Source organism: Ochlerotatus camptorhynchus, unplaced genomic scaffold, assembly GCF_037179485.1.
Source record: "Ochlerotatus camptorhynchus isolate MF236.1 unplaced genomic scaffold, CSIRO-AGI_Acam_v1.1 ptg000233l, whole genome shotgun sequence".
NCBI classification, from domain to species: Eukaryota; Metazoa; Arthropoda; class Insecta; order Diptera; family Culicidae; genus Ochlerotatus; species Ochlerotatus camptorhynchus.
Genome location: NW_027040723.1, coordinates 188,917 through 214,412, shown reverse-complemented (window position 1 = coordinate 214,412; position 25,496 = coordinate 188,917). Strand labels below are relative to the sequence as shown.

Genomic DNA, 25,496 nt, shown 5'->3' with positions numbered 1-25,496 from the left:
CTGGTTCCAAACGTAAACAAGCCATAAGAAACCTACAGCGTTTGTTTACCTTTGGAACCAGTTTCATACAAGAATGATCAGTAGGCTGATTTGACAGCACGTCCCCCCCCCAGTTTGGATCATCCTGTACCTCATCGGGTTCCTTTTTTGTTTACATATTGCCGGCTCGAAATCGAAAATGTAATCGCTCTCTCTCTCGAAAGAGAGTCCACCAACCAGTGCCACACATTCGAAAAGAAAGAGTGAGAGCAAATTTCCTCTGCCAACGTGCAAATGCTACCAACAGTCAACAGAGACGGAGACCGCGCCGGTTTTTATAGAATGATTTTTGTGTTCACGTGCGCGGCGACGGAGATTCAAAAGAGCATCCTGTAATCTCGTGTTGTTGGCGTCGTCGGTCGGTGGCGGTTGCCTTGGTAGTATTCTCTTTTAGCTCCACATCTTCATCTCCCGGTTCTTCCCGTTTTTTTCTGATAATATCGTAGCATCCGCGACGGCGACGTACTCGCAACCGTATGTAGGTATTTGTGCAATCGATCTGTACCGAAAAGATAAAAAGAGAGTGCCGTGTATCAAAACAAACCATTCAATCGAGAGATCGCCTTCCGTCCGGTTGTAGGGTTGGTGTTTTTGCATACGTGTTTTCGTCGGATTGCGCCATATAGATACCTAAAAAGTAGCCACTAGTAGCCAGCAGTCACTAACCACTGCGGGATATGCTGATGTGTTTGCAATTTTGTTTTCAGTGTGTGATGCTATGAATATATTTTCGTCTGTCGGTCGGTCAAGTATTTTTTGGATCAATTCGCGTGGCGCTTATCAGTGAGTGAGTGAGCAGTAGCAGAGGACGTGGATTAATGTGATTGTCTACTGATGCAAGTTGTACCAAGTGATTAAATCAAATGATTCTGCTTTTAAGCTCTTCGCAGTGTTTTTGTTCGTGTGTCTCGTCTCGCATACGAGATGTCAGCAAAAATCTCCTGTGTGACGCAAATGGAGTGAATTTCTTGTGTGTTCAGTGTTTAGTGCTTCTTGCGGTGTAGTATGATGATATCATAAAAGAAAGATAATCACCGTTTGATAGAAGAGATAGACGAGAGTGGAAGAAAAGTTCGTAGTACAACGAGTGTGAGTAATAATCGTTTGAAAAGGGTTTAAACACAAAAGCGACTTGACAAGAAGACAAAGTGTATATTTAAACAAGTAAAACAAACAAGTGAAAGATTCGAAATATGATGGTGATACACACATCGTAAACACAGCATCGTGCCGGCCGCAGTGTCATAGTTATGGATTTACGAGCTTCGTGTCCCATATATTTAACTTCTAATCGCTCTTTAAGGCATTTAAGATGATTGTTATTCATTGTTTGGCCTGACTAAGGCAAAAAGCTTTTATAAGAGATTTAATGATTCGAAAGCCAGACACTTTGTGATGTTGAAATTTTAGTTGAAAAAAAAAAGTTTTCGCCTTAGCAATAACGCTAATTTGCTAATAGCGTATGTACAGAGAGGTACCGTTGTTTGCGGATGGACGTTTAGCTGGTATTATTTTTCAATTCCTAGCTGCCTGATCTTGGGAAGAAGGAATACTGAACGCAAATGGTATATTTATTAAGATAAATATATTATTTGGATATTGCTCTAGTTTTTGGACCTGGGGCCTTACTAAAATTTGGAATACATCTTCATAATATTTTCGTGTGTACACCCAACCGGTGGATGTAAGATTCGCTTACAATTATGTGGGATTCATCATCAGAGGATGTAAGTGGAGACCGCATGAACCGAGGATGCAATATATCTTGCTGCGGTCCAATGCAAGAAAATTGGAGACCAAAAAATGTGGAGTGTATTAGTGAGTGAAATTAATTATGTCGAAAAAAATAGGAAGAAGGTTGCCGACTGGACTCGAACAATGAACGTTGCGATTTTCAGACCTGTGCTTTCTCCACTGCTCTCTCCATGCTTCTGAATATGGATAGCCTAAAAACAAACAACAAGCGCTCATTTCCTCTCACACTTGACTTCGTATGCTTTTTTTGATGGAGAGATTCGAGGCAAGTGTGTGCGTCGTTCTATCATGTTATACATAAAAATCAAGGCAAATGCTTGCTTGTGTAGGTGAAAGCACAGACAGAACACGAAATAAAAAAAGGCAAAAAACCATTACATCGCCTGCAAGGTCAACTTCTAACATTCGCTGCGATGTACATGAACAGAGGATGATTGGAAATGGAACTAACATTCATTGTAATAAATTTTGGGTTTGCGTGTAGATATATGGCAAAACATTTGTTTAATCTTGTGTCGAAATAAATTAAAGAAAGAATGAAAAAATATGAAAATTAAGATAGGGTCAGTTAAACAACCACTTGGGTCAAAAACTATTACACTTACCATATAAAAGAATGGTACCTACTACCCTGTTCAATGTATGCTTTAGCTGATTGCACGGGATTTTAGAGTACAGTCTGTTTTTAAACTTTTGATATCAAAATAATGAATGGAAGAGAGCAACTGTAAAATACAAATGAAGTCCTTAATAGGAATGTTGGATGATTAGCATAGCATAAACAGCAACAATCATCAAACTATCTACAATTTCAAAAAATCTTCAGGCTTTTATGACCTTAGATGGAGAATTTATTTCCATTGTCAGAATTCATGATTTTTGGGATATTTAACTATCATTTATGTCAGGACCGGTGGTTATGCTTTAAACCAGGTTTAACTATATGGGTAAACCTGGTTTAAGATTTAAACGGAGCTGAAGAAATCGGCCCTTAATCAAAGAATCATGAAAAAATATTTGAGCTAGAGCATTGCATCAAATTTTCCAAGTAGGTTTTCCAAGTCTCCGAATTTGGAAAACATTCATCTAGTTAGGCAGTCAGAAATAGTGGGCTGAATGTATCATAAGGTTAACTCTGGAGGATAAGAAACTATTTTAGAAAAAAATCTTGAAATTTTTCGAGCATAGATTCAGATTTTTTTGTTCAAGATTACGGGCTGCAAAAATCATCAACATTTTGCCTCTAGAAAATTTCCGGTTTTTTAGGCTATGAATTAATAAATTAATTAAATACATTAAAAAAATTTCAGACTCATACAAGATTGCTTGAAAAAATTGTGGGCCTTATTTTATTTTCAAAGCTCTGGAATTATTTTTGTTTCCATGATTTTGGGTCAATATCAATAATTTTTAAAGATTATTTTAATAAGAATCTCAGAGGAATTTTAAGGAGATTTTAAAAGAACCTAAAACCCAGCTGGTAAATGCAAGATTCTATTTTACAGAATTATATAAAATATTACAAGGAGTTTGTAATTTTTCACCGCACCGTATCTCTTATGTGATCATCGCTGATCAACCAATGATTTTTGTAATGTTCGAAAACTTCTCCTACGTACCTACATGATGCAATTGGTTCTTTCTTAGGCTCATATTGTAGCATGATAATGTGGCTTCCAAACACACATGATATAAAATTCCCCTGATTCTGGTGAGCCATGGTTTTTAGGTGTCCTTAAATTAATTTCCACTAGTGTAGTTTTGAGTTAATTTTCAAGGTAATCCTGAGGAAAATTCCAAGTAGTATTCTTCGAAAAATACCTAGGGAACATTGGGAGTATAGTTAGGAAATGCTGAGGAGAATTATTCTTAGGAGAATTCCAAGATAATTCTAATCAGAAATTTAAGACAATTCTGAAAATAACTCCAAGTTTTTTTTTTATTATAGTTCTAAGGAAAATTCTGATAATCTGTTCATTGGTTATCGTGAGATAATTACACGTAATTGATAATGAGAAAATGAATAAATAAATACATAATTATAGGGATGAATATAAATTGCGAGGAAATTCCAAAGGGAAATGTAAAGGAATTCCATGGAAAGTGTGGGAGCATATTTAGGAAGTGTTGAGCAAGCCCAACTAACAATGGGTCCTAAGAACCATCGAATGCAGGTGAACCTCTCGAACATGCCATCTGCCATCTCTATATGAGGGTCCACGCCTACTATACGGCATTGCCGGAAGCATCCGGGATGCCTTAGCGGATGACCCGGCCAGAACTGCGGGCCTCGAATGTTTCCTCCGATAAGCCGACCTCTTCGATGCAATTTAATCGAACTGAACCGACAGTAGACCCCTCCATGAAGTCTGCGGTCGCTGGTTTCTATATAAAATCTGCATAGAACCACATACCACGATGACTGCTATCCACAAAGAATACGAACCGAACTTTCAAATATACCACGACCGACAAACGCAACGAAAAGGACATCCCAAGGTAAATGACCCGGCCATATCGACGGATACCAAACGACTGTAGACAGCATAGACAGCAAAGACAGTTTAGGGCACTCCCTTCTGTAGGGCCACACAAACTTTGGGGGCTTCTTAAGGCCCTTCTTAACTCCCCATATCGCAGGGGAAGTCTATTCCAGGCTCCCAAACCGCTTTAAAAAACTTTGCAACTTAGGGAGTCCCCTGCTGGGGCTCCCAGAGATGAACCAGAAGTTTCTAATAAAGAAAACCAAACCAATTAACAGTTTTCACAATGTAAACGCTTTGCTCATTTCATTTATATACCCTCAAGCTGTATTTAAATGCTATACGATATGAGGTAAGATTTACTCAACCTCTATAGAAGCAAATCTAGCGAACTTAGTCATCAACTTATGGCTGATGGGATGGTTGTGACAGGCTCTTATTACATATCCATTTGGGCTTCTATACAGCTGCTAAAGACTGGAACGCACAAAAATTGGTCGACAAAAAAATCGTTTCTTCCAGTCAAAATTCATACCACAAACATCTTCTTATTTTTATTTTGGTAGTTCAATTCATATATTGAAAGGAAAAATTGTTCGTTTATTCTTTTGGTTTGCCAAATCCGAACTGCCGTGCATTCCGCTTAACCCCTCCATTAAATTCTGCACAGTGGTCTCATCGATCTTATTTGCCGCCGAACGCCAGTTAGATGTAAACTGCTGCTCGTTTTCCATAGATTTATTAGTTTTTTTAGATTTCGTTTAACAAAGGCCCAATACCGTTCGATAGGGCGGAGTTCTGGGCTGTTGGGAGGGTTGTGGTCTTTGGGTACCACAACCACGTTGTTCGCATCGTACCACTCGATTGCCTTTTTCCCATAGTGGCAGCTCGCCAAGTCCGGCCAGAACATCACAGGTCTATTATGTTGCTTTAGGAATGGTAGCAGCCGCTTTTCCAGGCACTCCTGGACGAAGATCTCTTGATTGATGGTTCTCTTAGTAATAAAAATGCCGCTTTTTAGACCACACGTGCATATGGCCTACCAGACGAGATATTTTTTCGGGAACTTCGATAGTATGATGGGTTTGAAAATTTCAGCCAATTTCCCTTTTCCTGATGCGGTTTTATACTCCTGTCCCGGAAGCTGCTTGAAATTCGCCTTCACATAAGTTTCGTGTGAGAACGTCGGATTCTCTTGCTGCGCGCGCAAAATTTTAACACGCTGCTCCTCTTGCTTGGATGTCATTTTGAAAACTGGAGAGCAAACGGTGAAAAGTCATCATAGCATTGTATACCCGAGCAAAGCTGGAGATCAAATTGAAATCAAAACTTGCTGTTATGATATAACTTATTTTGAATACTCCAGTTGATCTCATTTTGGTTGACTTAACGGTTAACACAGCAAAAATGAAAGCACAATATTACACTGTTGAATCTAACGAATGCTGCTGCTGCTTTCAATTAAATCAATTTGATTACTGATTTTGCATTCATAATATTTAACTGAATACGGGCCAGGCGTAAATGGTTAGCATCAATACTTCTCACGCTGAAAGACTTGAGTTCAAATCTTACCCGGACAAGTCACGAATGACCTGAAATGACCAAATAAACAATAATCGTTAGTTCAACGACACAAATTAAATTTTCAACAAGATGTTAGAGCAAAACTTGAAGTTAAGTTGCTTTAATTTAAAAAAAAACTCTTGATTGCACATTGAATGCACAATATGATATCAGATTTATTTCGCGACAATTGAAATCAAAATAAGTTTTCATTATGATAGGAACTTCAAACTTCAATATAGTTTTGATTTCATTTTGTTAACCGACTTTGCTCGGGTATACACTCAACTTCCAAATGCAGCATTCCAGGTTTTTTTTATGCATTTTAAGCAGAAATACATCAATTTGAAATTGACCAATTTTTGCGTGTTCCATACTTCATTCTGCTGTTTAGTTCTGTGTGAACTTCAAAAGCGCTTATTCAACCTTTTCACGATTATCCAATAATCACTACACAGCATTATCTTGAAGCCGGGTTATTGTTTACTTTTTTTGTTGGAGGAATTTATTGATTTTATTTTGCTGCCAATCAAATTAATCGAAACTAGTTATAAGCACACCATCAAATTATTACCCTGCTCCGGAAACCCAAACTCGAACTCGAGACGACCGCATTGGCAAACTTTGACACTACGAACTTCGCTACGCCAACACTTTGAACTGGCGTAAACAAATCTACATGACTCTCAACAACAATATAGCTGAGTAGAGGCTTTATAATAGTGCACGTGTATCAGTAAAGTTCAGCTTTGCAAAGGAGCAGAGTAAAAGCTGTAAAACTCGAGGTAAAACCAACCGCTGGAAGCTAACGATTTTAAATTGGCTCACTGCTTGACTAGCCTATTGGTCCCAAGCAAATCGATTAACCTATCCCATTATAGTCTAAGTCTAAAGTCTAAAAATAAACCTTGTTCGATCGCACCATCGGCGCCGGGCTCTACTGCATTTGAATATGCCAAGCAAACAGAAATCAATACCCCCGGTCAGATGGTAGTAAAGCCCGCCATACTGTAAGAACAGTAACTACCGTTTCGCTCCCCACCATGTATTGTAAATGTATGCCATTCAATGTTATTTCTTACATTTTGTAATGGTTTTTTGTAATTGAAATTATAGTAATTGTTCTGTGTTAGCTTTTAAAGATGAAATTTAATGTATAGTTTTTAAGTAAACGTACTACCCCGAGCAGGCAGGATGTCTCTCGGAGGCAATAAAAAGTAATATTGTAGTGCCGCCAAGTGAAGTTTGTAGTTTATTGTGTGCTCTGAAACGAAATCTTCCACCGCCTTGAAAACACAACGTAGGGCCGCATCCTGGCCGAAACAAACCTAGATGACTTTAAAAATGCTTCCAAAGTAGCGCTAACACAGCCTATTAGCTGAGTACAGGTTGTTTTAGTTGTTGAAATAGCACTTATGATTTTTATGTTATTCATCAAGAGTGGTTGGTTGTGTTAAAAGTTTGGTAAAAAAACAGTATATTTTTGAGACAGCCTTACTCAATTCAAGAAAATAGCTCTAAATCAGTAAATTTAAGAGATACAAAAAAGTTTTTTTTAACAAGGTTTCTTGAAACTAGCTTTGCCCAAGAATGTATACATTAACTTCTTTAAAAAAAAATAGATTTTTGATTTCAACGATAATAAGAACCACCCTAGAATTCATTTTCATAAAAAATGAGGGCCTAACTATAAGGAACAACTTTGTAGAATACACATTAACTCTAAAGTTTAAATTTCAGACTCAAAACATATCCTTCCACCTAAATCTGCATTCTGGACCACTGTGCAATGCTGGAAAAGATGGCTTATAAAGCTGAAAATGTTAGTTGAGGGAGTTCCTTAATAATTTTCAGGATAATTCCAAATCAATTCTGAGGGGGATTCTACGAAATTTTTTGTTGTATACCTAGAGAGTTCTGACGAATTTTCAAAAAAAAAAATTTCGGAGAATTCCTAGATAACTCTAAGCAGAATTACAAGACAATTCTCAGGTGAGTTCTGACATAAAAATCCAAGGTAATTCTGAGAATGGTAGATTATAGATTTAGGAACAGGATACTTAGAAGCAGCCCCGTAACGTGGGTAGATCACCTTTTCGTGGTACGTTACGGGATGTAAGATCTACCACCGATTTCTAGTCCTTGCTACTTCAAACTAGGGGAACAGGATTTTTCAGTAATCCGGAACACATCTTAGTCCTTGTTACTTTTTATGCCTTGTTGATAGTGACAAGACTCGGCTTTTTCTACCGAGGATGATCTTGAAACAAAGAAAAAAATGAGTTAGTTGTCTTCATCTATGTGATTCCTAATCTTCTATTCGTTGTTCCCTAGTTTGAAGTGGTTAAGACTAGGGTTCTGATGCATGGTCATTATCGGTGTCATACCTTAATTTTGTTGCTAAGGAATCCAATTTTGACTGACAAAGGGGCGCGCCTTTGGAGGGTGTTTCAACACTCCGAAGGGTATAAATAGCGGGAACTTTCAATTAGAGTCGGATCCTTGCGATAAATGCAAGAGTGGCAACTGTAAAAAAAAAATCGAATAATACTTCATCATTTCTCAATAGTAATGCGACATGTACTAAACTAAGGACACGGGATATACTACAATAGATCAATTTACTGGTCGCAGTAGTGTTAGCAGATACACTCGATGAGCAGAAGTTCCAAAGGGGTTCTAAGCAGATTTCGAAGGTAATTCTGGGGACAATTCCCGGATGGTTCTGATGACGATTCCATGAAAATTCTTAGGATAATTCTAATGGGATTTCGATGAGACTTTTAATCAGATTTTGATGAGTCTCCAGGGGACCCAACAGAGATTTTAATAGAATTACGAGAAGAGTTTAAGTCATTTCATTCAATTCTAACGAAAATCCATAGGGAAATTCTGAAGAGAATTCGATGAATATTTTTGGAACATACTTAAAGATTACTGAAGAACAGAAAACTTTGCGATTTTAAGGATAATTTCTTGGAGAGTTTCAGGATGATTCTGAGGACAATTCCAGGATGATTTTGAGGGCAATTCCTTGGGTACTCCTAGGAGTGTTACAGGGCATTTCGATGAGAATTCCAATAGATTTTTGGGAGTATTTATACGTTGGGAATCTTCCAGGTTGTCCAAAATTGAGAAACTGTGCAATTAACACTAAATTTAAGGCAAACATTAAGTTTCAGTTTTAACGAAGATGAAAATTAAGATGATTGTATGCAAGCAGTATTCTTATTTGACAAAATACACCGATGCTTGGTTTTTAATGACTAATTGAGAGACGGTTACAAACCTTTTAAGCCGCATGAAGGACCGCAGTTACCTCAATAACAATGCTGTCCTTGTTTGTTCTGAAAACAAGCTGCAAGAAGTCTCAATCGTTTTTTTTTCTCTGCATACAAAATGGCCGTAGGTAATCATGCTAGAAATAAATTCATCTCGTAAATCCATCGGCGCTGTACAGCGGGCGACACAATACTGTGATTGTTGTTTTATCTTACAACTAAGAATTTGCACTCTTGATCTCATGGTTCAACGTTGTGTGGAATATTTCCTTTCATATTATTGTTTGAAGAGTGAATAATTCCCATCAGGCGTCGCCTGTATAACAGAAGCCGTTGAAATTCGGTTAAGTAAAGCAAGTTGTTCGTTCATGCAGAAAAGTCGTCGAGTGCATCGCGAGGGTAGCTGTTTATGATAAGAAAAGAAAAGCCGAAGAAACCCGTTTGTGGTGTGATAACAACAACAGAGAAAAAAAGTATCATAAAAAGAGAATGTCGTCCCAAATGGATGAAGTGTTCCCCAGTGACGGTGGTGATGGTGATAACAATACCGATTCAGGTGACGTCGAGCAGCTCGCACTCAACGCTGATAGTGGCGGCAATTTGCCGATGGCAAATTCTTCCGCGTCAAGTTCAACGGCGAAGATAGCCGCAGGTGCTGTGATGGCAGAAATGTCGTCGGATGAAACTGGTTTGAATTTGAATTCCACCGCCGCAGAATGCGCGGTGCCATCGGTGGCAGAAGGCGACGGTTATGAGCCATGTGATCCGTTAATTATCTTGAATCTGTTTCAATCACTTTCGACTACGACCAACTCGCTGGAGCTCCAGATGAAGATAAATTTACATGTAAGTATTGAGCGTATTTCACGTAGAGTGTAGGCAAATAGAATGAGGTTGATTTGCGGTCTTCTTTATTTGGATTAGTATGTTCTATTCATAATTTAAATCCCTCTGTGTCCTCGTCCTCGTATATACATTTATCAGACCTAAGTTTTATGAATGCGGCTGTTTATGCTCCGAACCACTGTCTATTAATGCAACTAACCGAGCGTAGAACTCAGCAGAAATTGATTTTTTGTTGAGATAGTTGCTTTGCCCTGTCTTTCCGAGAAGTTTTTCATTGTTTTAAGTTTTTGTTTGTTTGTTAAGTGTGATCTGCTGTGTGTGTGACAGGGTCTGGGTTAAATCCCAGTCAGTGCCGTCGGGATTTTTTGAGGCATAAAATCACTGATCACGCCTTCCTTCGGTAAAGCCGTTGATCCCCGGTCCATGAGTTGATGGGTCGATAGGTAGGGTCCAGGTGTGGGAGCTGCCTCCCTGGCATCGGTAGCATTGGTACTCAGTACGGAAAACAAGGTTGACGGAAAACAAATCAAGGAGAAAATGTGATCTTGCCATCTAGTTTCCTCATACCTAATACGCGGTAACACCGTAATTCACCAATTCCGGCGGTTCGTTAATCAGGACATTTTTTTAAAATAAATATTATGCTTGCAACATTAAATAAACGCTTGCAACACAATAAACATGTGATTAAAAACGGTACTAAAATTGTCGATTATGTATATTTACAAAGTAGCGTTAAAAATCAATGGACACGGACTATTAATGAGCGGGTCACGCGTGTTCTCGTCTGTTGGACATACCGAAAATCAAATTATCCACATCAGTCGAAAATGGAGGCGGATGTTCGGAATAAATCGCGTCGGACTATCACCTTATAATCGGCGAGATCCGCCTACGCATTGCGTGGATCCAGCGTCGAGAGGAGAAACTCGGGCGGCGATTCATCACACACCGATTAGAAGAACTTGAGACCCGAGCAGAGGATGTTTCAGACGGTGACAACGTTCAAGAACTACATATGGAGAGTTATCTAGAAAGCCTTTTTCGAAACGAGTGAAAACAACCTTGTTTTTTTTTATTATTATTATTATAGTCACTTGAACTCTGTTGTTTGATTCGTGACTTGCCCGGGATGAGATTTGAACTCGTGACTTTAGCGTGAGTGGTATGGATATTAACCGTTATGCTGGGGTCGTCCCAAACAACCTTATTGAGCTACGCACTCAGAGGAGTACCAGGCCAAATAGGTTTGAAAATGGTGAATTTGATATTTTTCAATAAATCACAGCACGGAAACGTCTCATCGAAATCAATCGAAATGACGTCTGAGACAAAGTTGTAGGAAACTGGATTACCTTTTCAGAAAAAAATACATGCTGACAAAAATCACTTTTTTTGTCGATAAATGAAAAGCATAGCAAGACGTATTAAATAAAAAACTGTTAAAACTTCAATAATATAATACGTAAATTTCTATAATTTTTAAACTTATGTGTATCAGAAAGCTTATCAAAAATCCTAACTTTTCTAATATTGGACACAATGGACATTAGACTGGCCTACATTTATATGGGAGATTTTTTATCGTTTTTTCAACGGGTCAACCTCCAGATTTTTGCCATTAGGTGAAAAAAACCACTCTCTTAAAATTTCAGTTCATTTGGATGTAACACGAGCTGGCGCTTTTGGCTTAAAGTTAATATGGGGATTTTTTTTTTAAATGATGGAGGAATAACATTCCTTCACTCTTTCGTGCATAAAACTGGTTCAGCAAACTCTTTTAAGCTCAGAATTTCAGCACTTGTAGCTTAACAGGCAGCTTCTGCAACGTATCAACTAGATTTCAGTGGTAATAATAAAAGTTCAAAGTTTCCACAGGACAACATCCAGTCCCGTGTCAGTTTGTGAGATAACCACTCTCTGAATGTTTCAGCTCTTTTTGACGTTACTCGGAATGGCGCTTTTGGTTTAATGTTCATATAGGAGATTTGGTTTAAATTTCCATTTACAAAATGCTCATATGTATTCAAAAGCGAATATCTCAATAAAACAAACAAATGTAGAATAAGGAAACTTTTTTATTATCGATAGAGTGTAGGATTGTCGTTTTTTCATGTATTTTATCCAAAATCCCCATACAAAATTCAAATTAAAAGCGCCAGCTCATCCTACAACCAAATGAGCTAAAACTTTCAGAGAATGCTTTTCTCACCTAAAGGCACAAATCAAAGGCCCGTGGAAAATTAGAACTTTTATTTTTGTGGGCCAGTTAATTGGCCAAAATAGTAGAGCATAAACTTTTAGTAAAAACATTTGATTTTTTTTTTACAAATAATTTTTATTGTTTTTCATGCCGACAACATGTTTTTTTTAGTCCTGAAAATCATATTCTATGTATAAATTACATAAATAATGCGTGTTTAAAATTCCCTCCCCTTGACTAGTTTTTTAACCTGGTTGTTGGTGGGCGGGCCTAATCTTATGCTTCATAGTGGAGCGTTGGAGATGGTTGGTTTAGGTCCGGCATCGTTGGCTCATGCCGTAACAGAATAGCGTCATGAGCATGCGATGAGGATTACTGAGCTTCCCCTCTCTGATGAACCATTGCATAAGAGAACCAAAGTTCTAGCTTGAAGTGATAGTATCACACTTGTTACTCCTTTATTTGAAAGCCGCGTTGTATAGTAACTGATGTTGGATACTGGCGGGTTTTGGCGCAAATCACTCTTATTTTATTTATTTTTACGCAGATAGATTTATACTATTGAAATATTTCAGAAAGTGCCCAACAGTGCTCCTTCTACTTGCGTGACAAGCTTTCGTTGTTGTTTTCATTGAGGTATTACTCAGGGAACAATGTTAAACACCATTTTTGTACATGGTATTGCAACTAATCTTATATGTGCTTCATTTTGATTTGGGATAAGTGTTTGAACTATGGCTCGGGATTTCCACTGTGGCGTGCTTCTATTGTGACATAACCATACGTATTTTTGTGGTGTGATATAGTGGAGACGTGTGAGCGTAGTTGAAGCATATACCCTATGTAATTTAAAAATCAGCTAGGAAACTTCAAAGTGAAGCATTTTAGTCACTTGAAGGTGTCACCTGGGACGAACTAATATATATTAAATATAGGTCAAAGTCAAAAATAACTTAAAACACGTTAAATTTTAGATTACATTCACAAGTGCAGATACTTAATAAAGCATGGTAGGTAGATTAAAGATTTCAATTATTTATTAAATTAGACTACACCCAACCGGGGGATGTAAGATTTGCTTACAATTATGTGGGATTCATCATCAGAGGATGTTAGTGGAGACCGCATGAACCGAGGATGCGATATACCTAGCTGCTGTCCGATGCAAGAAAATTGGAGACCGAAAAATGTAGAGTGTATTAGTGAGGTAAATTAGTTATGTCGAAAAAAATAGGAAACAGACTGCCGACTGGACTCGAACCACGAACGTTGCGATTATTAGACCTGTGCTTTCTTCACTGCTCTCTCCATGCTTCTGAATAAGGATAACCTAAAAGCAAGTATGAAGCGCTCATTTTCTCGCATACTCCACTTCGTATGCTTTTTCTGCTGGAGAGATTCGAGGCAAGTGTGTGCGTCGTTCTACAATGTTCTACAATGTGCGTCGTTCTACAAGCTTACTGGTATAGCGTGGATAGAACACAAATAAAAAAGACAAAAAACCATTACATCGCCTGCATGGTCAATTTCTAACATTCGTTGCGATGTTCATGAACAGAGGATGATAGGAAACGGAACTAACATTCATTGTAATAGATTTTTGGTTTGCGTGTAGAGATATCATAATCATCAAACGAACTTAAATAAGAACATTTAGACAGCCTAGTAGCATTAAGTGGATTAACAGAAGAGTTAGGATGCGGAAGGTCCGCTTAGGGAGGCAACTAGTCTTTAAAGCAACTGGCAACTAGCCTTTTCATGTATTGTCTGTTTATTTTGATCATTGCTTTAAAATATCAATTTGGTATATATGTGAAAGGATGAATCAGTGGGAGATGGTCTTTCGGTTTCTTTACATTGAGCATCACTATGTGTCGTTTTCTCAAAACCCCCCAATAACCGGCCTCTTCAATCCCTTCCTTTTCTCATGGCGTTCAAGTGTTCCGCATAGACTATTCAGCCATTACCCGTCCTTTATCCTCGGCTTTGGATTGACTTGCGCTCCCATTGCCCCACCAAACGCTGCAAAATGAAAATGAAAATGAAATAATGCGTGTTTTAAATTTACTATAAAATTTGATGTTTTACGATTTTGGTCAATTTTAAAATGTTAATTTCAGAAAATATGGTATTTTTGATAGACTTTCAAATAAAAATAAGTTTAAAAATCTTAAAAATGCACTTTTTTGCTACTGAAGTTTTTAACAGTTTTTTTATTTTAATTTTTATTGAAAATTCGTGATTTTTTGTCTGATAAGGCAATTCAGTTTCCTACAATTTTGTGTCAGACGTTATTTCGGATGAGTTGTTTTCGTGCTATGATTTATTGAAAAATATCCAAAACGCCATATTGAAAAATTAGGTGATAGTCAGCATAGCCGAATTTCTACCACAAGATGGATCGTTGCCCTTAGCAAACAATTATGCAAAGTTTCAGAGAATTCGGAGAGGAAAAAATAAAATCGATTTGTCAGTTGGCGTGCAACTGCAGAGAATAGAGTGGACCAAGGACGGTACCTGAGATAGTGGATCATTTTGGAGCTGGTCAATGAATTCCAGAAGCCCGTTTATATTCAATTTTATTGTAATATTTTATATTCTTGAATGATTCGTCATCAAAGAACATTAAATTATAATTTATGTGGTATTCGATGTAGAAATAAATTAAATTTTAAAACATCTAGCAGAAAACATGAGCAGTTCCACTCCAAATGACGATTCGGGAAAACATGATCTTATCTGATTTGCTTAAAACTTTGCATAATGTGTGTTATGAGCAATCGTTCACATTTATGTAAAAAATCGGCCATTTGGATCTTGAAATTTTTTAGGCAAAGTTGTACACAAAACAAAGTTTTTTTGGGAAAAATATACATGATATTTTAAGAATGCTAAAAACTCAAATATCTCAAAAAGTAAATCTTCAATTTTTATTTTTTTTTTTAATAAAGTTCATGTAAAATGCAAACTTTTGAAATATTTAAAAGTATGGACACTTTAAAATTAACAGAAATCGTAAAACCAGAACTTTTGGTCAAATCAATTGATTTTTTTTCTAGTATCCTTCTTTGTGTAATTTTTACACAGAAAACAATATTTGAGACATTTTAAATCGTTTTCTGTGCTAATTTTACATTGAAAAATAATGCTCACAAGAAGTTTAAAAATAAGACAAAAAATACGAGTCCGCGTCGTGCTCTCTTGCCGTGTGGATCTATTCGCTTTTTGCTGAAGGAAGTGTTACTACTACCTAAAGCTACAACAAATTTAAACAGCACTTTTTAGTTGACTCTTATTCCTCTTCAATCCTTGTTTGGACCCTACCCGAGGTAATCCTGCTTGGATATCGATTTGGCAAATTCGTCTTCGATCCTTCATATTCTTATAGTAATCTGCTTGGAAGTCGATTTGGATGAAAATTTACTGCCGCCATGGCGCCTAAGCGCAAAAGAAAGGGACAAACTCTTGATCCCCCTTCTGATGAAAATAATTTGATCAATCAATTTGATTTACTCACGGATGATAAGAATGATCCATCATCCAGGAAAAATTCTAGTAAGCTTTCCCGGCTTAATGCCAAGAAACAAAAAATTTTCCCCTTTTGTGATAACCACTTCCGATTTCCATGCTCTTCGCATGGAACTTTTGAATTTCGTGAAAGTTAAGTTTTCACTACAAATTGAACGTCGGGGTGAATGCCGTGTATTGGCTGAAACCTTGGGCGGATTTAAATGTCTTCTCTCTGTCTGTATCTTACTGAGAAGCAGCACAATTTTTTTACTTACGACAACAAAACTGAACGTGTGTTCAAGGTTGTCATGAAAGGACTACCCAGTGGTAAAACCCTGGATCAGATCAAAAATGAACTGTTAAAATTACTTGGAATTGTGCCACTCCAAGTAATCAAAATGAAAAAGGAATCCCGTCCTGGCGATTCGCGCAACGGGATTTCTAATGATTTTTATTTAGTTCACTTCAAATCTAGTGAACTAAACAACCTTAAGGCCTTGGAAAAAGCTAGCCTTATGCTCCATGTCCGAATGAAGTGGGAACACTTCAGGAAGAGTGGAGGAAATTTCCAAAACCTCACCCAGTGCCGTAAGTGCCGGGGATGGGGTCATGGAACTAAAAATTGCTACATGCCAGCTAAATGCATGAATTGTGGTGCTTCCTCTCACGCAAAGGACGAATGTCCTGTGAAGGAAGATCCTAAGAAATTTAAATGTTCAAATTGTGGTGAAAACCACAAATCCAATTTTTGGGAATGTAAGACTCGCAAAGCGATCCTACAATCTCGTTCTAAGTGACAGGTAGGAAACGCTCCACGTTCCGAACAGGTACAAATTCCTCTGCTGTTAACAACGGTCAGCAAGGAACAAATTCTACATTCGTACCCGTAGGTACAAATATCACCTCTGCTTCAAATTTTTCATCTATACCAGCTCTCCTCGCAGCTAACAAAGTTTAGCGAGTAAATGAAGTAAATGCTTTTGCAACGGGTAGAAATCAAAATACTAGCCAACATAATTCTATCGGAAATTTTAATAATTTTGGCTTAGGAAGCATTACTGCTATTAAAATGGAATTTTTACAGAAATCATCAATTGACATGATTACTGATATGCTTAAATCTAACTCAATGTTTGATGCTATTCAAACTGGGGTAAAATTTGCGAACAATATCGTCATGACTTTAAAATTCAGTAATGGATGTTAAATCATTAAAAATTTTAAATTGGAATGCTCGATCTCTTAAACATGATAATTTTACTTTTTGAGAGTTCATAACCTGAATATTGCCGTAATAACTGAAACGTCCTTTAAACCTGACCATAAGGTTAAAAGGGACGTAAATTATTTCATTTATGGAAATGATCGTCTTGATGGAGCTTGTGGTGGTGTTGCCATCTTTATTGTTCATAGATGTATCAAACACAAAATTCTTTCTTCATTTGAAATCAAATTTTTTGAAACTTTGGGAGTTTCTGTTGAAACAAAATTTGAGCAAAAGAATTTTCTCAAGGGTGACCTTCAGAAACTTACCCTCATAGGTCTAAATTCTTCATTATGATTTTAATGCAAAACACCGCTCATGGAATAATGCTCAGAGCAATTCCAATGGTAATATTATGTGTGATGATTGTTCTGCAGGTTATTACACTATTCAATATCCAAACAGCCCAACATGCTTTTTTCAGCAATAAATCCTTCAACTATTGATTTGGTCTTAACTGATTAATGTCAACTTTGTAGCCAATTGGTTACCCATACTGACTTCGGTTCTGATCACCTTCCAGTAACTTTCGAAATACCCCATAAAATAATGTCTAATACCAACAGCTCTACTTTCAATTACCATAGAGCTGATTGGGAGCAATATCTAACATTTATGGAACATAGCTTTGATCCAAACATTCCTTTGCAAACCAAAGATGATGTTAATTATGCTCTTGAATCTCTGACTACTTCTATAGTTGAAGCAAGAGCTGCCTCAGTACCAAAATGCGAGGTTAAATTCGATTCAATTATAATAGACGACGATCTTCAGCTCTTTATCCGTCTTAAAAATGTCCGTAGGAGACAATATCAAAGAACACGCGATCCTGCCATGAAAGTTATCTGGCGGGATTTGCAAAAACAAATTAAAAAGCGATTTTCTGCCCTGAGGAACAAAACTTTTGAAAATAATGTTTCTAAATTAGACCCGAGTTCCAAACCCTTTTGGAAACTCACAAAAATTAAAAAAAAAACCCAAAAGCCTATTCCAGCGCTTAAAGAAGGTGGAAAACTTTGATCACAAATTCGGAAAAATGCTCAGAAACATGCTAAGCAATTCGATAGCTCCCATAATTTCAGTTTGGGTCTTACTTGTCCTATTGAGAATCAGGTTGCTCGGGATTGTCTCTCGGGAAAATATGTTTGATGATTCCTGGGGGACTGATTTGGACGAAGTAAGATCTATAGCTAAAAAGTTTCATAATATGAAAGCTCCAGGTGATGATAGAATTTTCAAAATCCTCATCAAACAACTCCCAGAGAGTACTTTGTCTTTCTTGGTTAAAATTATTTAACAGATGTTTCCATTTGGCATACTTTCCTGATAAATGGAAAAATGTAAAAGTTATTCCAATTTTGATGCCGGATAAAAATCCAGCCGAAGCTGCCGTCCAATAAGTTTGCTTTTTTTCAATAAGTAAACTTTTTGAAAAGATAATTTTAAATAGAATGATTTTTTTAATAGAGACATTTTACACTTGTTACACCAATTTAATTCGTTCAAACAAATCTGAAGGCTGCTCAACTGGAGTTGTTATTCTAGACATAGAAAAAGCATTCGACAGCGTTTGGCATGAAGGTTTGATTGCTAAATTGAAAAAGTTTAATTTTCCACTCTATATTATGAAATTAGTTTTTTTTAAGTAGTAAATTGTAAAACTTTTTTTCTTGCTTTGTTTTCCGTTGATCTTGTTTTCCGTACTCAGTACCAAATGTACCGACAGTTTCTTACGCCTGGACCCTACCATCGACCCAACAACTCACGCACCGGGGACCAATGCCTCAGCAAATTTCTATGGCGTCGACTGGGATTGAACCAAGGGCCTTTGGAGTGAGAGGCAGCTACGCTTATCACTACACCACCGGCGCCGCTTAAATTGTAAAACTATTTCAAATAGTTTTCCCAATGCTCATTCATGTCCTTTTTTCTAACTTCTGAATAGCAAACATTTATGATAAATCATATCATCTTACATTATTTATTTATTTACATTTTATTACGTATCATTTCGTCACAGTGTTTGTTATGATATTCCTATTTATATTTATTCATATTTCGTGAAATCAAACACTTCGGTTGAAAGGCAAGCAAGTTGAATACTTGCTTATAAGTAATGTCAATAGTGGCCGTTATCGTGTCTCAAATCAAGAGATAATAATAAAAATACAAATACAGTCACGCTGTGCTTAAACAAAACACGATTTACTTTTCTATTTTCGAGGTGCCGTGAGACAGAAGTAAAAATAATCGTTTGTTCTTGCGTTATTTATTTTTTGTGTCAATTTCGACACAATGATAATGTTTAATGTACATTGCGAAATGAGCACAAGAATATCGCACTCTATATCTATAGAAAATAATAAAGTGGAAAAAGTAGTGTCGGGGATCAGGCTGATAACTTGAGATTTCAATTTTCATTGCACCATTTCATTCAGATTCGTTTGGTTTAAAATCTATAATTGTTTGTATTAGTAGTAAACTGTTGAACATTGATCAAACTTTGTGGTCTAAACTAAATCAACCACGTGGTTGCTTGCAATTACCATCGAATGAAGAGACAGACGCAAGAAAAATGATAAGTGGTCAAAATGGCGTTTATTTTTTGCACTTTATTAAAACAATATCTAATAATTATTCCGATAACATTCTAATAAAATTGCAATCTTTCATTGTAATTCCCGCCATCATTTGTAGCACACACTGTTTTAACATCGGCAAAAAGTATGATAAATCATATCTTACATTAATGACCATTTTATAATGTGTAATTTCGTCACAGTGTTTGTTATGTTATTCCTATTTATATTTATTCAAATTTCTTCAAATCAAACACTTCGGTTGATAAGCAAGCAAGTTGTATACTTGCTAATTTGTTCCAACATTTGGTCATAATTTCTGCAACCCAAGTCACCTTCTCAACTTGTAGAGAATTAGATTGTGATTTAAAATAAATTTTTATTTGAAAATTTACGAGCTGTAAATATTTTTTAACATTTTAAACTATTATGTACATTTTTCAATTAGGTGGGGATTGTTAGAGTTTTGAGAATAGAATAGTAGAATTTAAAATCTCCATTTTAAGTTGAAATGAAAATTATTAGTACTGCTATTATTTTGAACAACTTTACTTGGTGTCTCACTTTCCGGCAGGTGCTTCCAAAAATTTAATATTTTGTAATCGTAAAATTGAACATATTTGTAGATCTTTGGCGAACTTTTCAGCTGAATTGATCATAAGTTAACAAAGTTACATCATGTCAAAGTTGACCATTTTGTATGAAAATCGGCATGCGCTACTATTTTTCGAACACAGCTGTATTTTTCCGTTTTTTTGATTATTAGTTTTTTTTAAACATGAGCTGTTCTTCCGAAATATTATTTTGTAGTGATTTTTAGCGTTTTCGATATAATATTTTTAAAGAGATGTTTTCTTGTTTAAGTTCCCTCCCCTTGGCTAGTTTTTGCATCTTGCTGTTGGTGGGCGGGCTTAATTTCATGCTAGTGGAGTGTTGGAGATGGTAGGTTTATGGCCGGCGTTGTTGGCTCATGCCGCGATAGAATGGCGCCATGGGTAGGCAATGGGGATTACTAAGCTTCCCCTCTCTGATAAACCACTGCATGAGAGAACCAAAGATCTAGTCTAGCAGTTATAGTATCACACTTGTTACTCCTTTATTTGAGAGCCGCGTCGTAGTACGCTTACGTATAGGCACTGACGTTGGGTGTGATACTGGCGGGTTTTGCCGCAAATCACTCTTATTTTATTTATTTTTACGCAGATAGATTTATTTGGGTTTGCAAGGGAATTGTACTATTGTAATATTTCAGAAAGTGCCCAACGGTGCTCCTTCTACTTGCGTGACAAGCTTTCATTGTTGTTTTCATTGAGGTATTACTCAGGGATCAATGTTGAACATCATTTTTGTACATGGTATTGTAACTAATCTTATATGTGCTTCATTTTGATTTGGGATAAATGTTTGAACTATGGCTCGGGATTTCCACTGTGGCGTGCTTCTATTGTGATATATCCATACGTAATTTTGTGGGACGACATAGTGGAAACGTATGAGCGTAGTTGGAGCATATACCCTATATAATTTAAAATCAGCTAGGAAACTAACTTCAAAATGAAGCATTTTAGTCACTTGAAGGTGTCACCTGGGTCGAACTAAGATATAATAAATAAATAAATCACAAGTGATTGATTAGGTGAATTAGAGATTTCAATAATTTATTAAATTAGACTAATGAGATATCATATTCATCAAATGAACTTAAATAAGAAAATTCAGAAAGTCTAATAACATTAGGTAGATTAAAAAAAATAGGATGCCGTCCGCTTAGAGAGTTATATAATAAATTTTCAATTCAGTCTTGAACTTCAATAAGAAAACGCAAGCAGACCAATAACAAACAGCATTAACAAGGAGAGGAATAGTTTAGGAAATAAGTAAAAGTAGAGGTATGTGACAATTAATAACTTTTAATCTTTTGTAGGTATTGTTTTTCCAAGAGTTCATTGTACTCGATTACTATATTATTCTCTCAAAACGCGAAATCTCTGATATATACGGTTTAATTATTTGAGTTAACTTATTTCTTAGTGTTCAAGTACTTACATTTGTAAACAACTGTCAATGTTAATCTATGAACTATATCCTACGTGACTGAAAAATAGATCTTTCCTTATGTTGTATTGATGCATGTTTATCTTCTCGCGACTGTCGGAATCAACGCGCCTACGTCTACGGAGCTTACGCAGAAGTGATTCGCAATTCGGTAGAGCTTACCAAAAGTTTTTTTTTAGCTTATATAGTTCGGTAAGGTCGCGAAATTATGAAATGATTGACACGTGCGGTAAAATAACTAAATTGAAACAAAGCTCAATAGGAAAATAAGTAGAATATCTAGGGAGGAAACCATACCCGAGCAAAGTAGAATAACAACCCGATATCATATAGATAACAAGTCTTGTTATCCCAGATATCATTTTGTTTTCAGTTGTTATCGCATAACTTATTTAGTTATCAGTCTTGATCAATTTTGTTATCAGTTGTTATCCTGGAAAAAACACTATATATTTATTAACGATGCATATTATAATATTATTCGCATTGAAACAATAAAAATAGTGCTATTAATCCCTAATCATATTTCAGTTATCAGCGTATGGCTTTAAGATCAAAATGATAACATGATTTGAAATTTATGGAATAAATTTGTATGGCATACAGAATTTGTTATCAAGATATTATTAATGATAACAAAATTAGTTATTTTTGTGATATCCAACGAGCAATTTTTTGTTATCATTTTTGTTATGTTGGCTGTTAATTCAACCAGAATGATAACATATTCAGTTATCAAAAAGTGATAACCGGGTAATAGAACTTGTTATCAATTTGATATTTTACTTTGCTCGGGTAAACTATCACATTTATTTTTGTGGCACTCTTTAAATGATAATTGACGGTTGTCTCGCACAGTTTTCGTAACTTACATAATTTTGATATTTCGTTCGAAACGGATTTACTTATTCAATCGGTTTACTACGCGGATGTATCTACGCGCTCACGTCGCAGCATTTTTTTTCCATAACTATCTTGAAACAATACATACGGAATCCAGTGTTCTGATTCAAAGCAGAGCAGAACTCTCAGTAACGAATTCTAAATAACTCATACAAATTTCAAACTAGTTCCAGCTTACACATTCCATATCATTTTGTAGCATCGTGGCCACCTCAATCCAAAAAAAAATATCTAACCAACCAACCTCAATCTAATCATTATCCCTTCCCATGGCGATCATGTAGCCTGCATGTGGCGAGTCAGCCATTACCCCTCCTTTACTATCGGCCTTGGATTGACTTGCGCTTTTACTGCCCCACCCTGCGCTGCAAAATGAAAAATGAAAATGAAAATGAAAGAGATGTTTCCTTGTTTGAGTTATTGTATTATTAATATCAAATAAAAATACATAACTCCATATTGCCTTGAAGCCCGAAAGAAAGTATGTAGAATCAAAAAAAAAATGTGGACATTGAAGAGTTAATATGACAGCATGAATTTTTAAAACCGTAGATTTTTTTTATTTCATAAAAGCAATCCTTGGAGTCTCGTGCATTCGGCCAGTTGTCCATTAAGTCATTCATCGTTTCGGCCATTCGTACATTCGGCCATTATTCCATTCGGCCATTTGTCATAAGACCTCATTGGAATACTTCACAGAATTTCTTAGAAATTTTCCTCGCAATTTTGTTGAAACTATTCTTGGAATTAAGAATTCAATTCCCTTGGAATTTTCTTTGGAATAGCCTTAATAATTTCCTTAAAACGCTTTCGAAATACTCCTAAGAAAAATTATTTGCAATGTTGAAAACCTTAAATTGTGTTTATTGTATGTTAATTTGTTTTATGCACCCTATTTTTTATTAGGATTTGGATGTTAATCATTGTCAAGTTAGTTTGCATTTCAAATGAAAATGCATAAATGTTTTTAAAATAAAGTTTCAGTAAAGCTATGCCACTTTTATTCAATAGAATCTCATAATGTAAGGGTGTGTTATTATGTTCACTAAATACTCAGCATTCATACTACCAAGAAAATAAGTAACTGAAGATGATACATTGTTTTTTTTAAAGCTACAAACGCTTAACTCAGTCTGTAAAGGCGTTACTACGAAGCAAGTCTAACCTGGAGGCGGCTGGGTTTGATTCCCGTCCGGTCTATTAATTTTTCGGGTTGGAAAATTCATTGACTTCCTTGGGCATAGAAAGTGGGAGTGCTTCAAAGAACACTAGGTTGAAGGCAAAAGACAAATATGATATAAGCAACAAACTTGAAATATTTATTTATTTGTCGTCAAACAGTGTAGACCGTTTTACAATTGTTGTCTTAAGTGCTATTTTTACAATTTTGTCTTTGTTTATATTTTTTATAATATTTCTTAAGAACAAGTTAAAACATTACTTCTAGTTGACGTTATGCGACGAATTAAAATATTGTTTTAATTTGTTTTTTGTCATTGTAAAGTCAATGTTATCGCAGTGCTTATTATATGTATCCATCATTTGGTTCAAGGGTCCAAATTTGGCATAATTCGTACGATGACGATTTGTAGCAAATATATTTCTATTTCGTAAATGCCTAGATGGTGTATTTACATTTAAGGATGACAATAGTTCTATTGAATCAATGCGATGTGATACGATATCGTTTACGAAAGAAATCATAGCAAATTCACGACGCTTTTTTAATGTTTGGATATTTATGAGCATACACCGAGCTGTGTAAGATGGCAGAAGAAATACAGTCCAACCTAACTTGCGGAGTGCATACAATAGAAACTGCTTTTGAACGGACTCTATTCTTTCTTCGTGTGTGATTGAAAAAGGTGACCAAACTATGCTGCAATATTCTAATATCGATCTTACATAAGCAATGTACAATGTTTTAATCGTATACGGATCGTGAAAGTTATAGCAGAAACGTTAGCTCTGCACTGAAAATAAAATTTCGTTTATACAACGAAATCGCTCGTTTGTTCTATGAATTTATTCGTTGTTTTCTGCAACGAAATGGATTTGTACATTGTATGAAGCTAGTTTCGTTAGAACTGCCACACTCGCTATCGCTACACCCAACCAGCGGTCCACAAGTGTTGGTTGTGGAAACAGAAAAATGTGGAGTGTGTTAGTGAGGATGGTTAAAAATAACTTCATCATTGGAAGGAATAAATGACAAAAAAATAAAATTAGACTTCAGACAGGACTCGACTCATGCACCTTGCGATCATTAGATCTGTGCTTTATCCATCGCTCTACCTGTGCTATGAGAAGAGGTAAAGCTAAAGGCAAATAAGAAGCACTCATGGAGCGGTACTTCGATTTCTCTTGCTTTTTCTGCTGCTTGCATGTATTTTTTTTTCTCTAACATAAAACCACCGCGATGATTTATTGTGGTAGCTTGCATGTATTGGTCAAACCGACAATATTTCTAAAAAAAATATCCCATCTCCAACACACAATCAGCACTTTAGGAGACAATAAGCGGAGTTGTTGGTTTGATTGTACGAAGATGTATTTGTATATTATACGAATAAGGCGTAATATTGACATTGCGCCAGATGACAGGAAAAACGAATGTTTCGTACCATTTATGAAAGATGTGTTGTATGCACGATATTCATTTTTACGAAACGGTTTTCAGAGAAATAACGAAAATACATTTTCAGTGTGTTAATAATTGTGTTATAATGATCGGTGAAAGTAAGTTTTGAGTCCAAAATAACACCTAGATCCCTGACTCTATCACGCTTTTCTACGATCTGGTTTCCTAAAGTGACTGTTATATCGGGTAGCTTTTGTCTTCTACTAATGGTAATGGAGTTACATTTTTTTATATTTAATTGTAGCAGGCTTTTTTGACACCAAGTATGGAATATTTGAATTTCCTCTTTGAATGTGATGATGTCTTTGGCATCTTTTATTTCCAAAAAAAGTTTAATGTCGTCAGCATATATTAAAACTTTCATTTTCTTA

General features: G+C 36.1%; 1 protein-coding gene across 2 annotated transcripts in view; it reads left to right on the top strand.

Moving 5' to 3' along the window:
* Positions 1–594: 594 nt before the first annotated feature.
* The window catches only part of LOC135704326 (cGMP-dependent 3',5'-cyclic phosphodiesterase-like), a 171,514-nt gene continuing 146,612 nt past the window's right edge, over positions 595–25,496 (top strand). Inside the window, exons 1-2 of one of the 2 annotated variants that reach the window (XM_065225760.1) lie at positions 595–1,128; positions 9,504–9,970. In XM_065225760.1, coding sequence (XP_065081832.1) covers positions 9,614–9,970 — 357 coding nt within the window. In that variant the 5' untranslated portion in view covers positions 595–1,128; positions 9,504–9,613. Of the gene's footprint in view, positions 1,129–9,498; positions 9,971–25,496 lie in introns of both variants that reach the window. The other variant, XM_065225758.1, reaches the window with a different exon arrangement.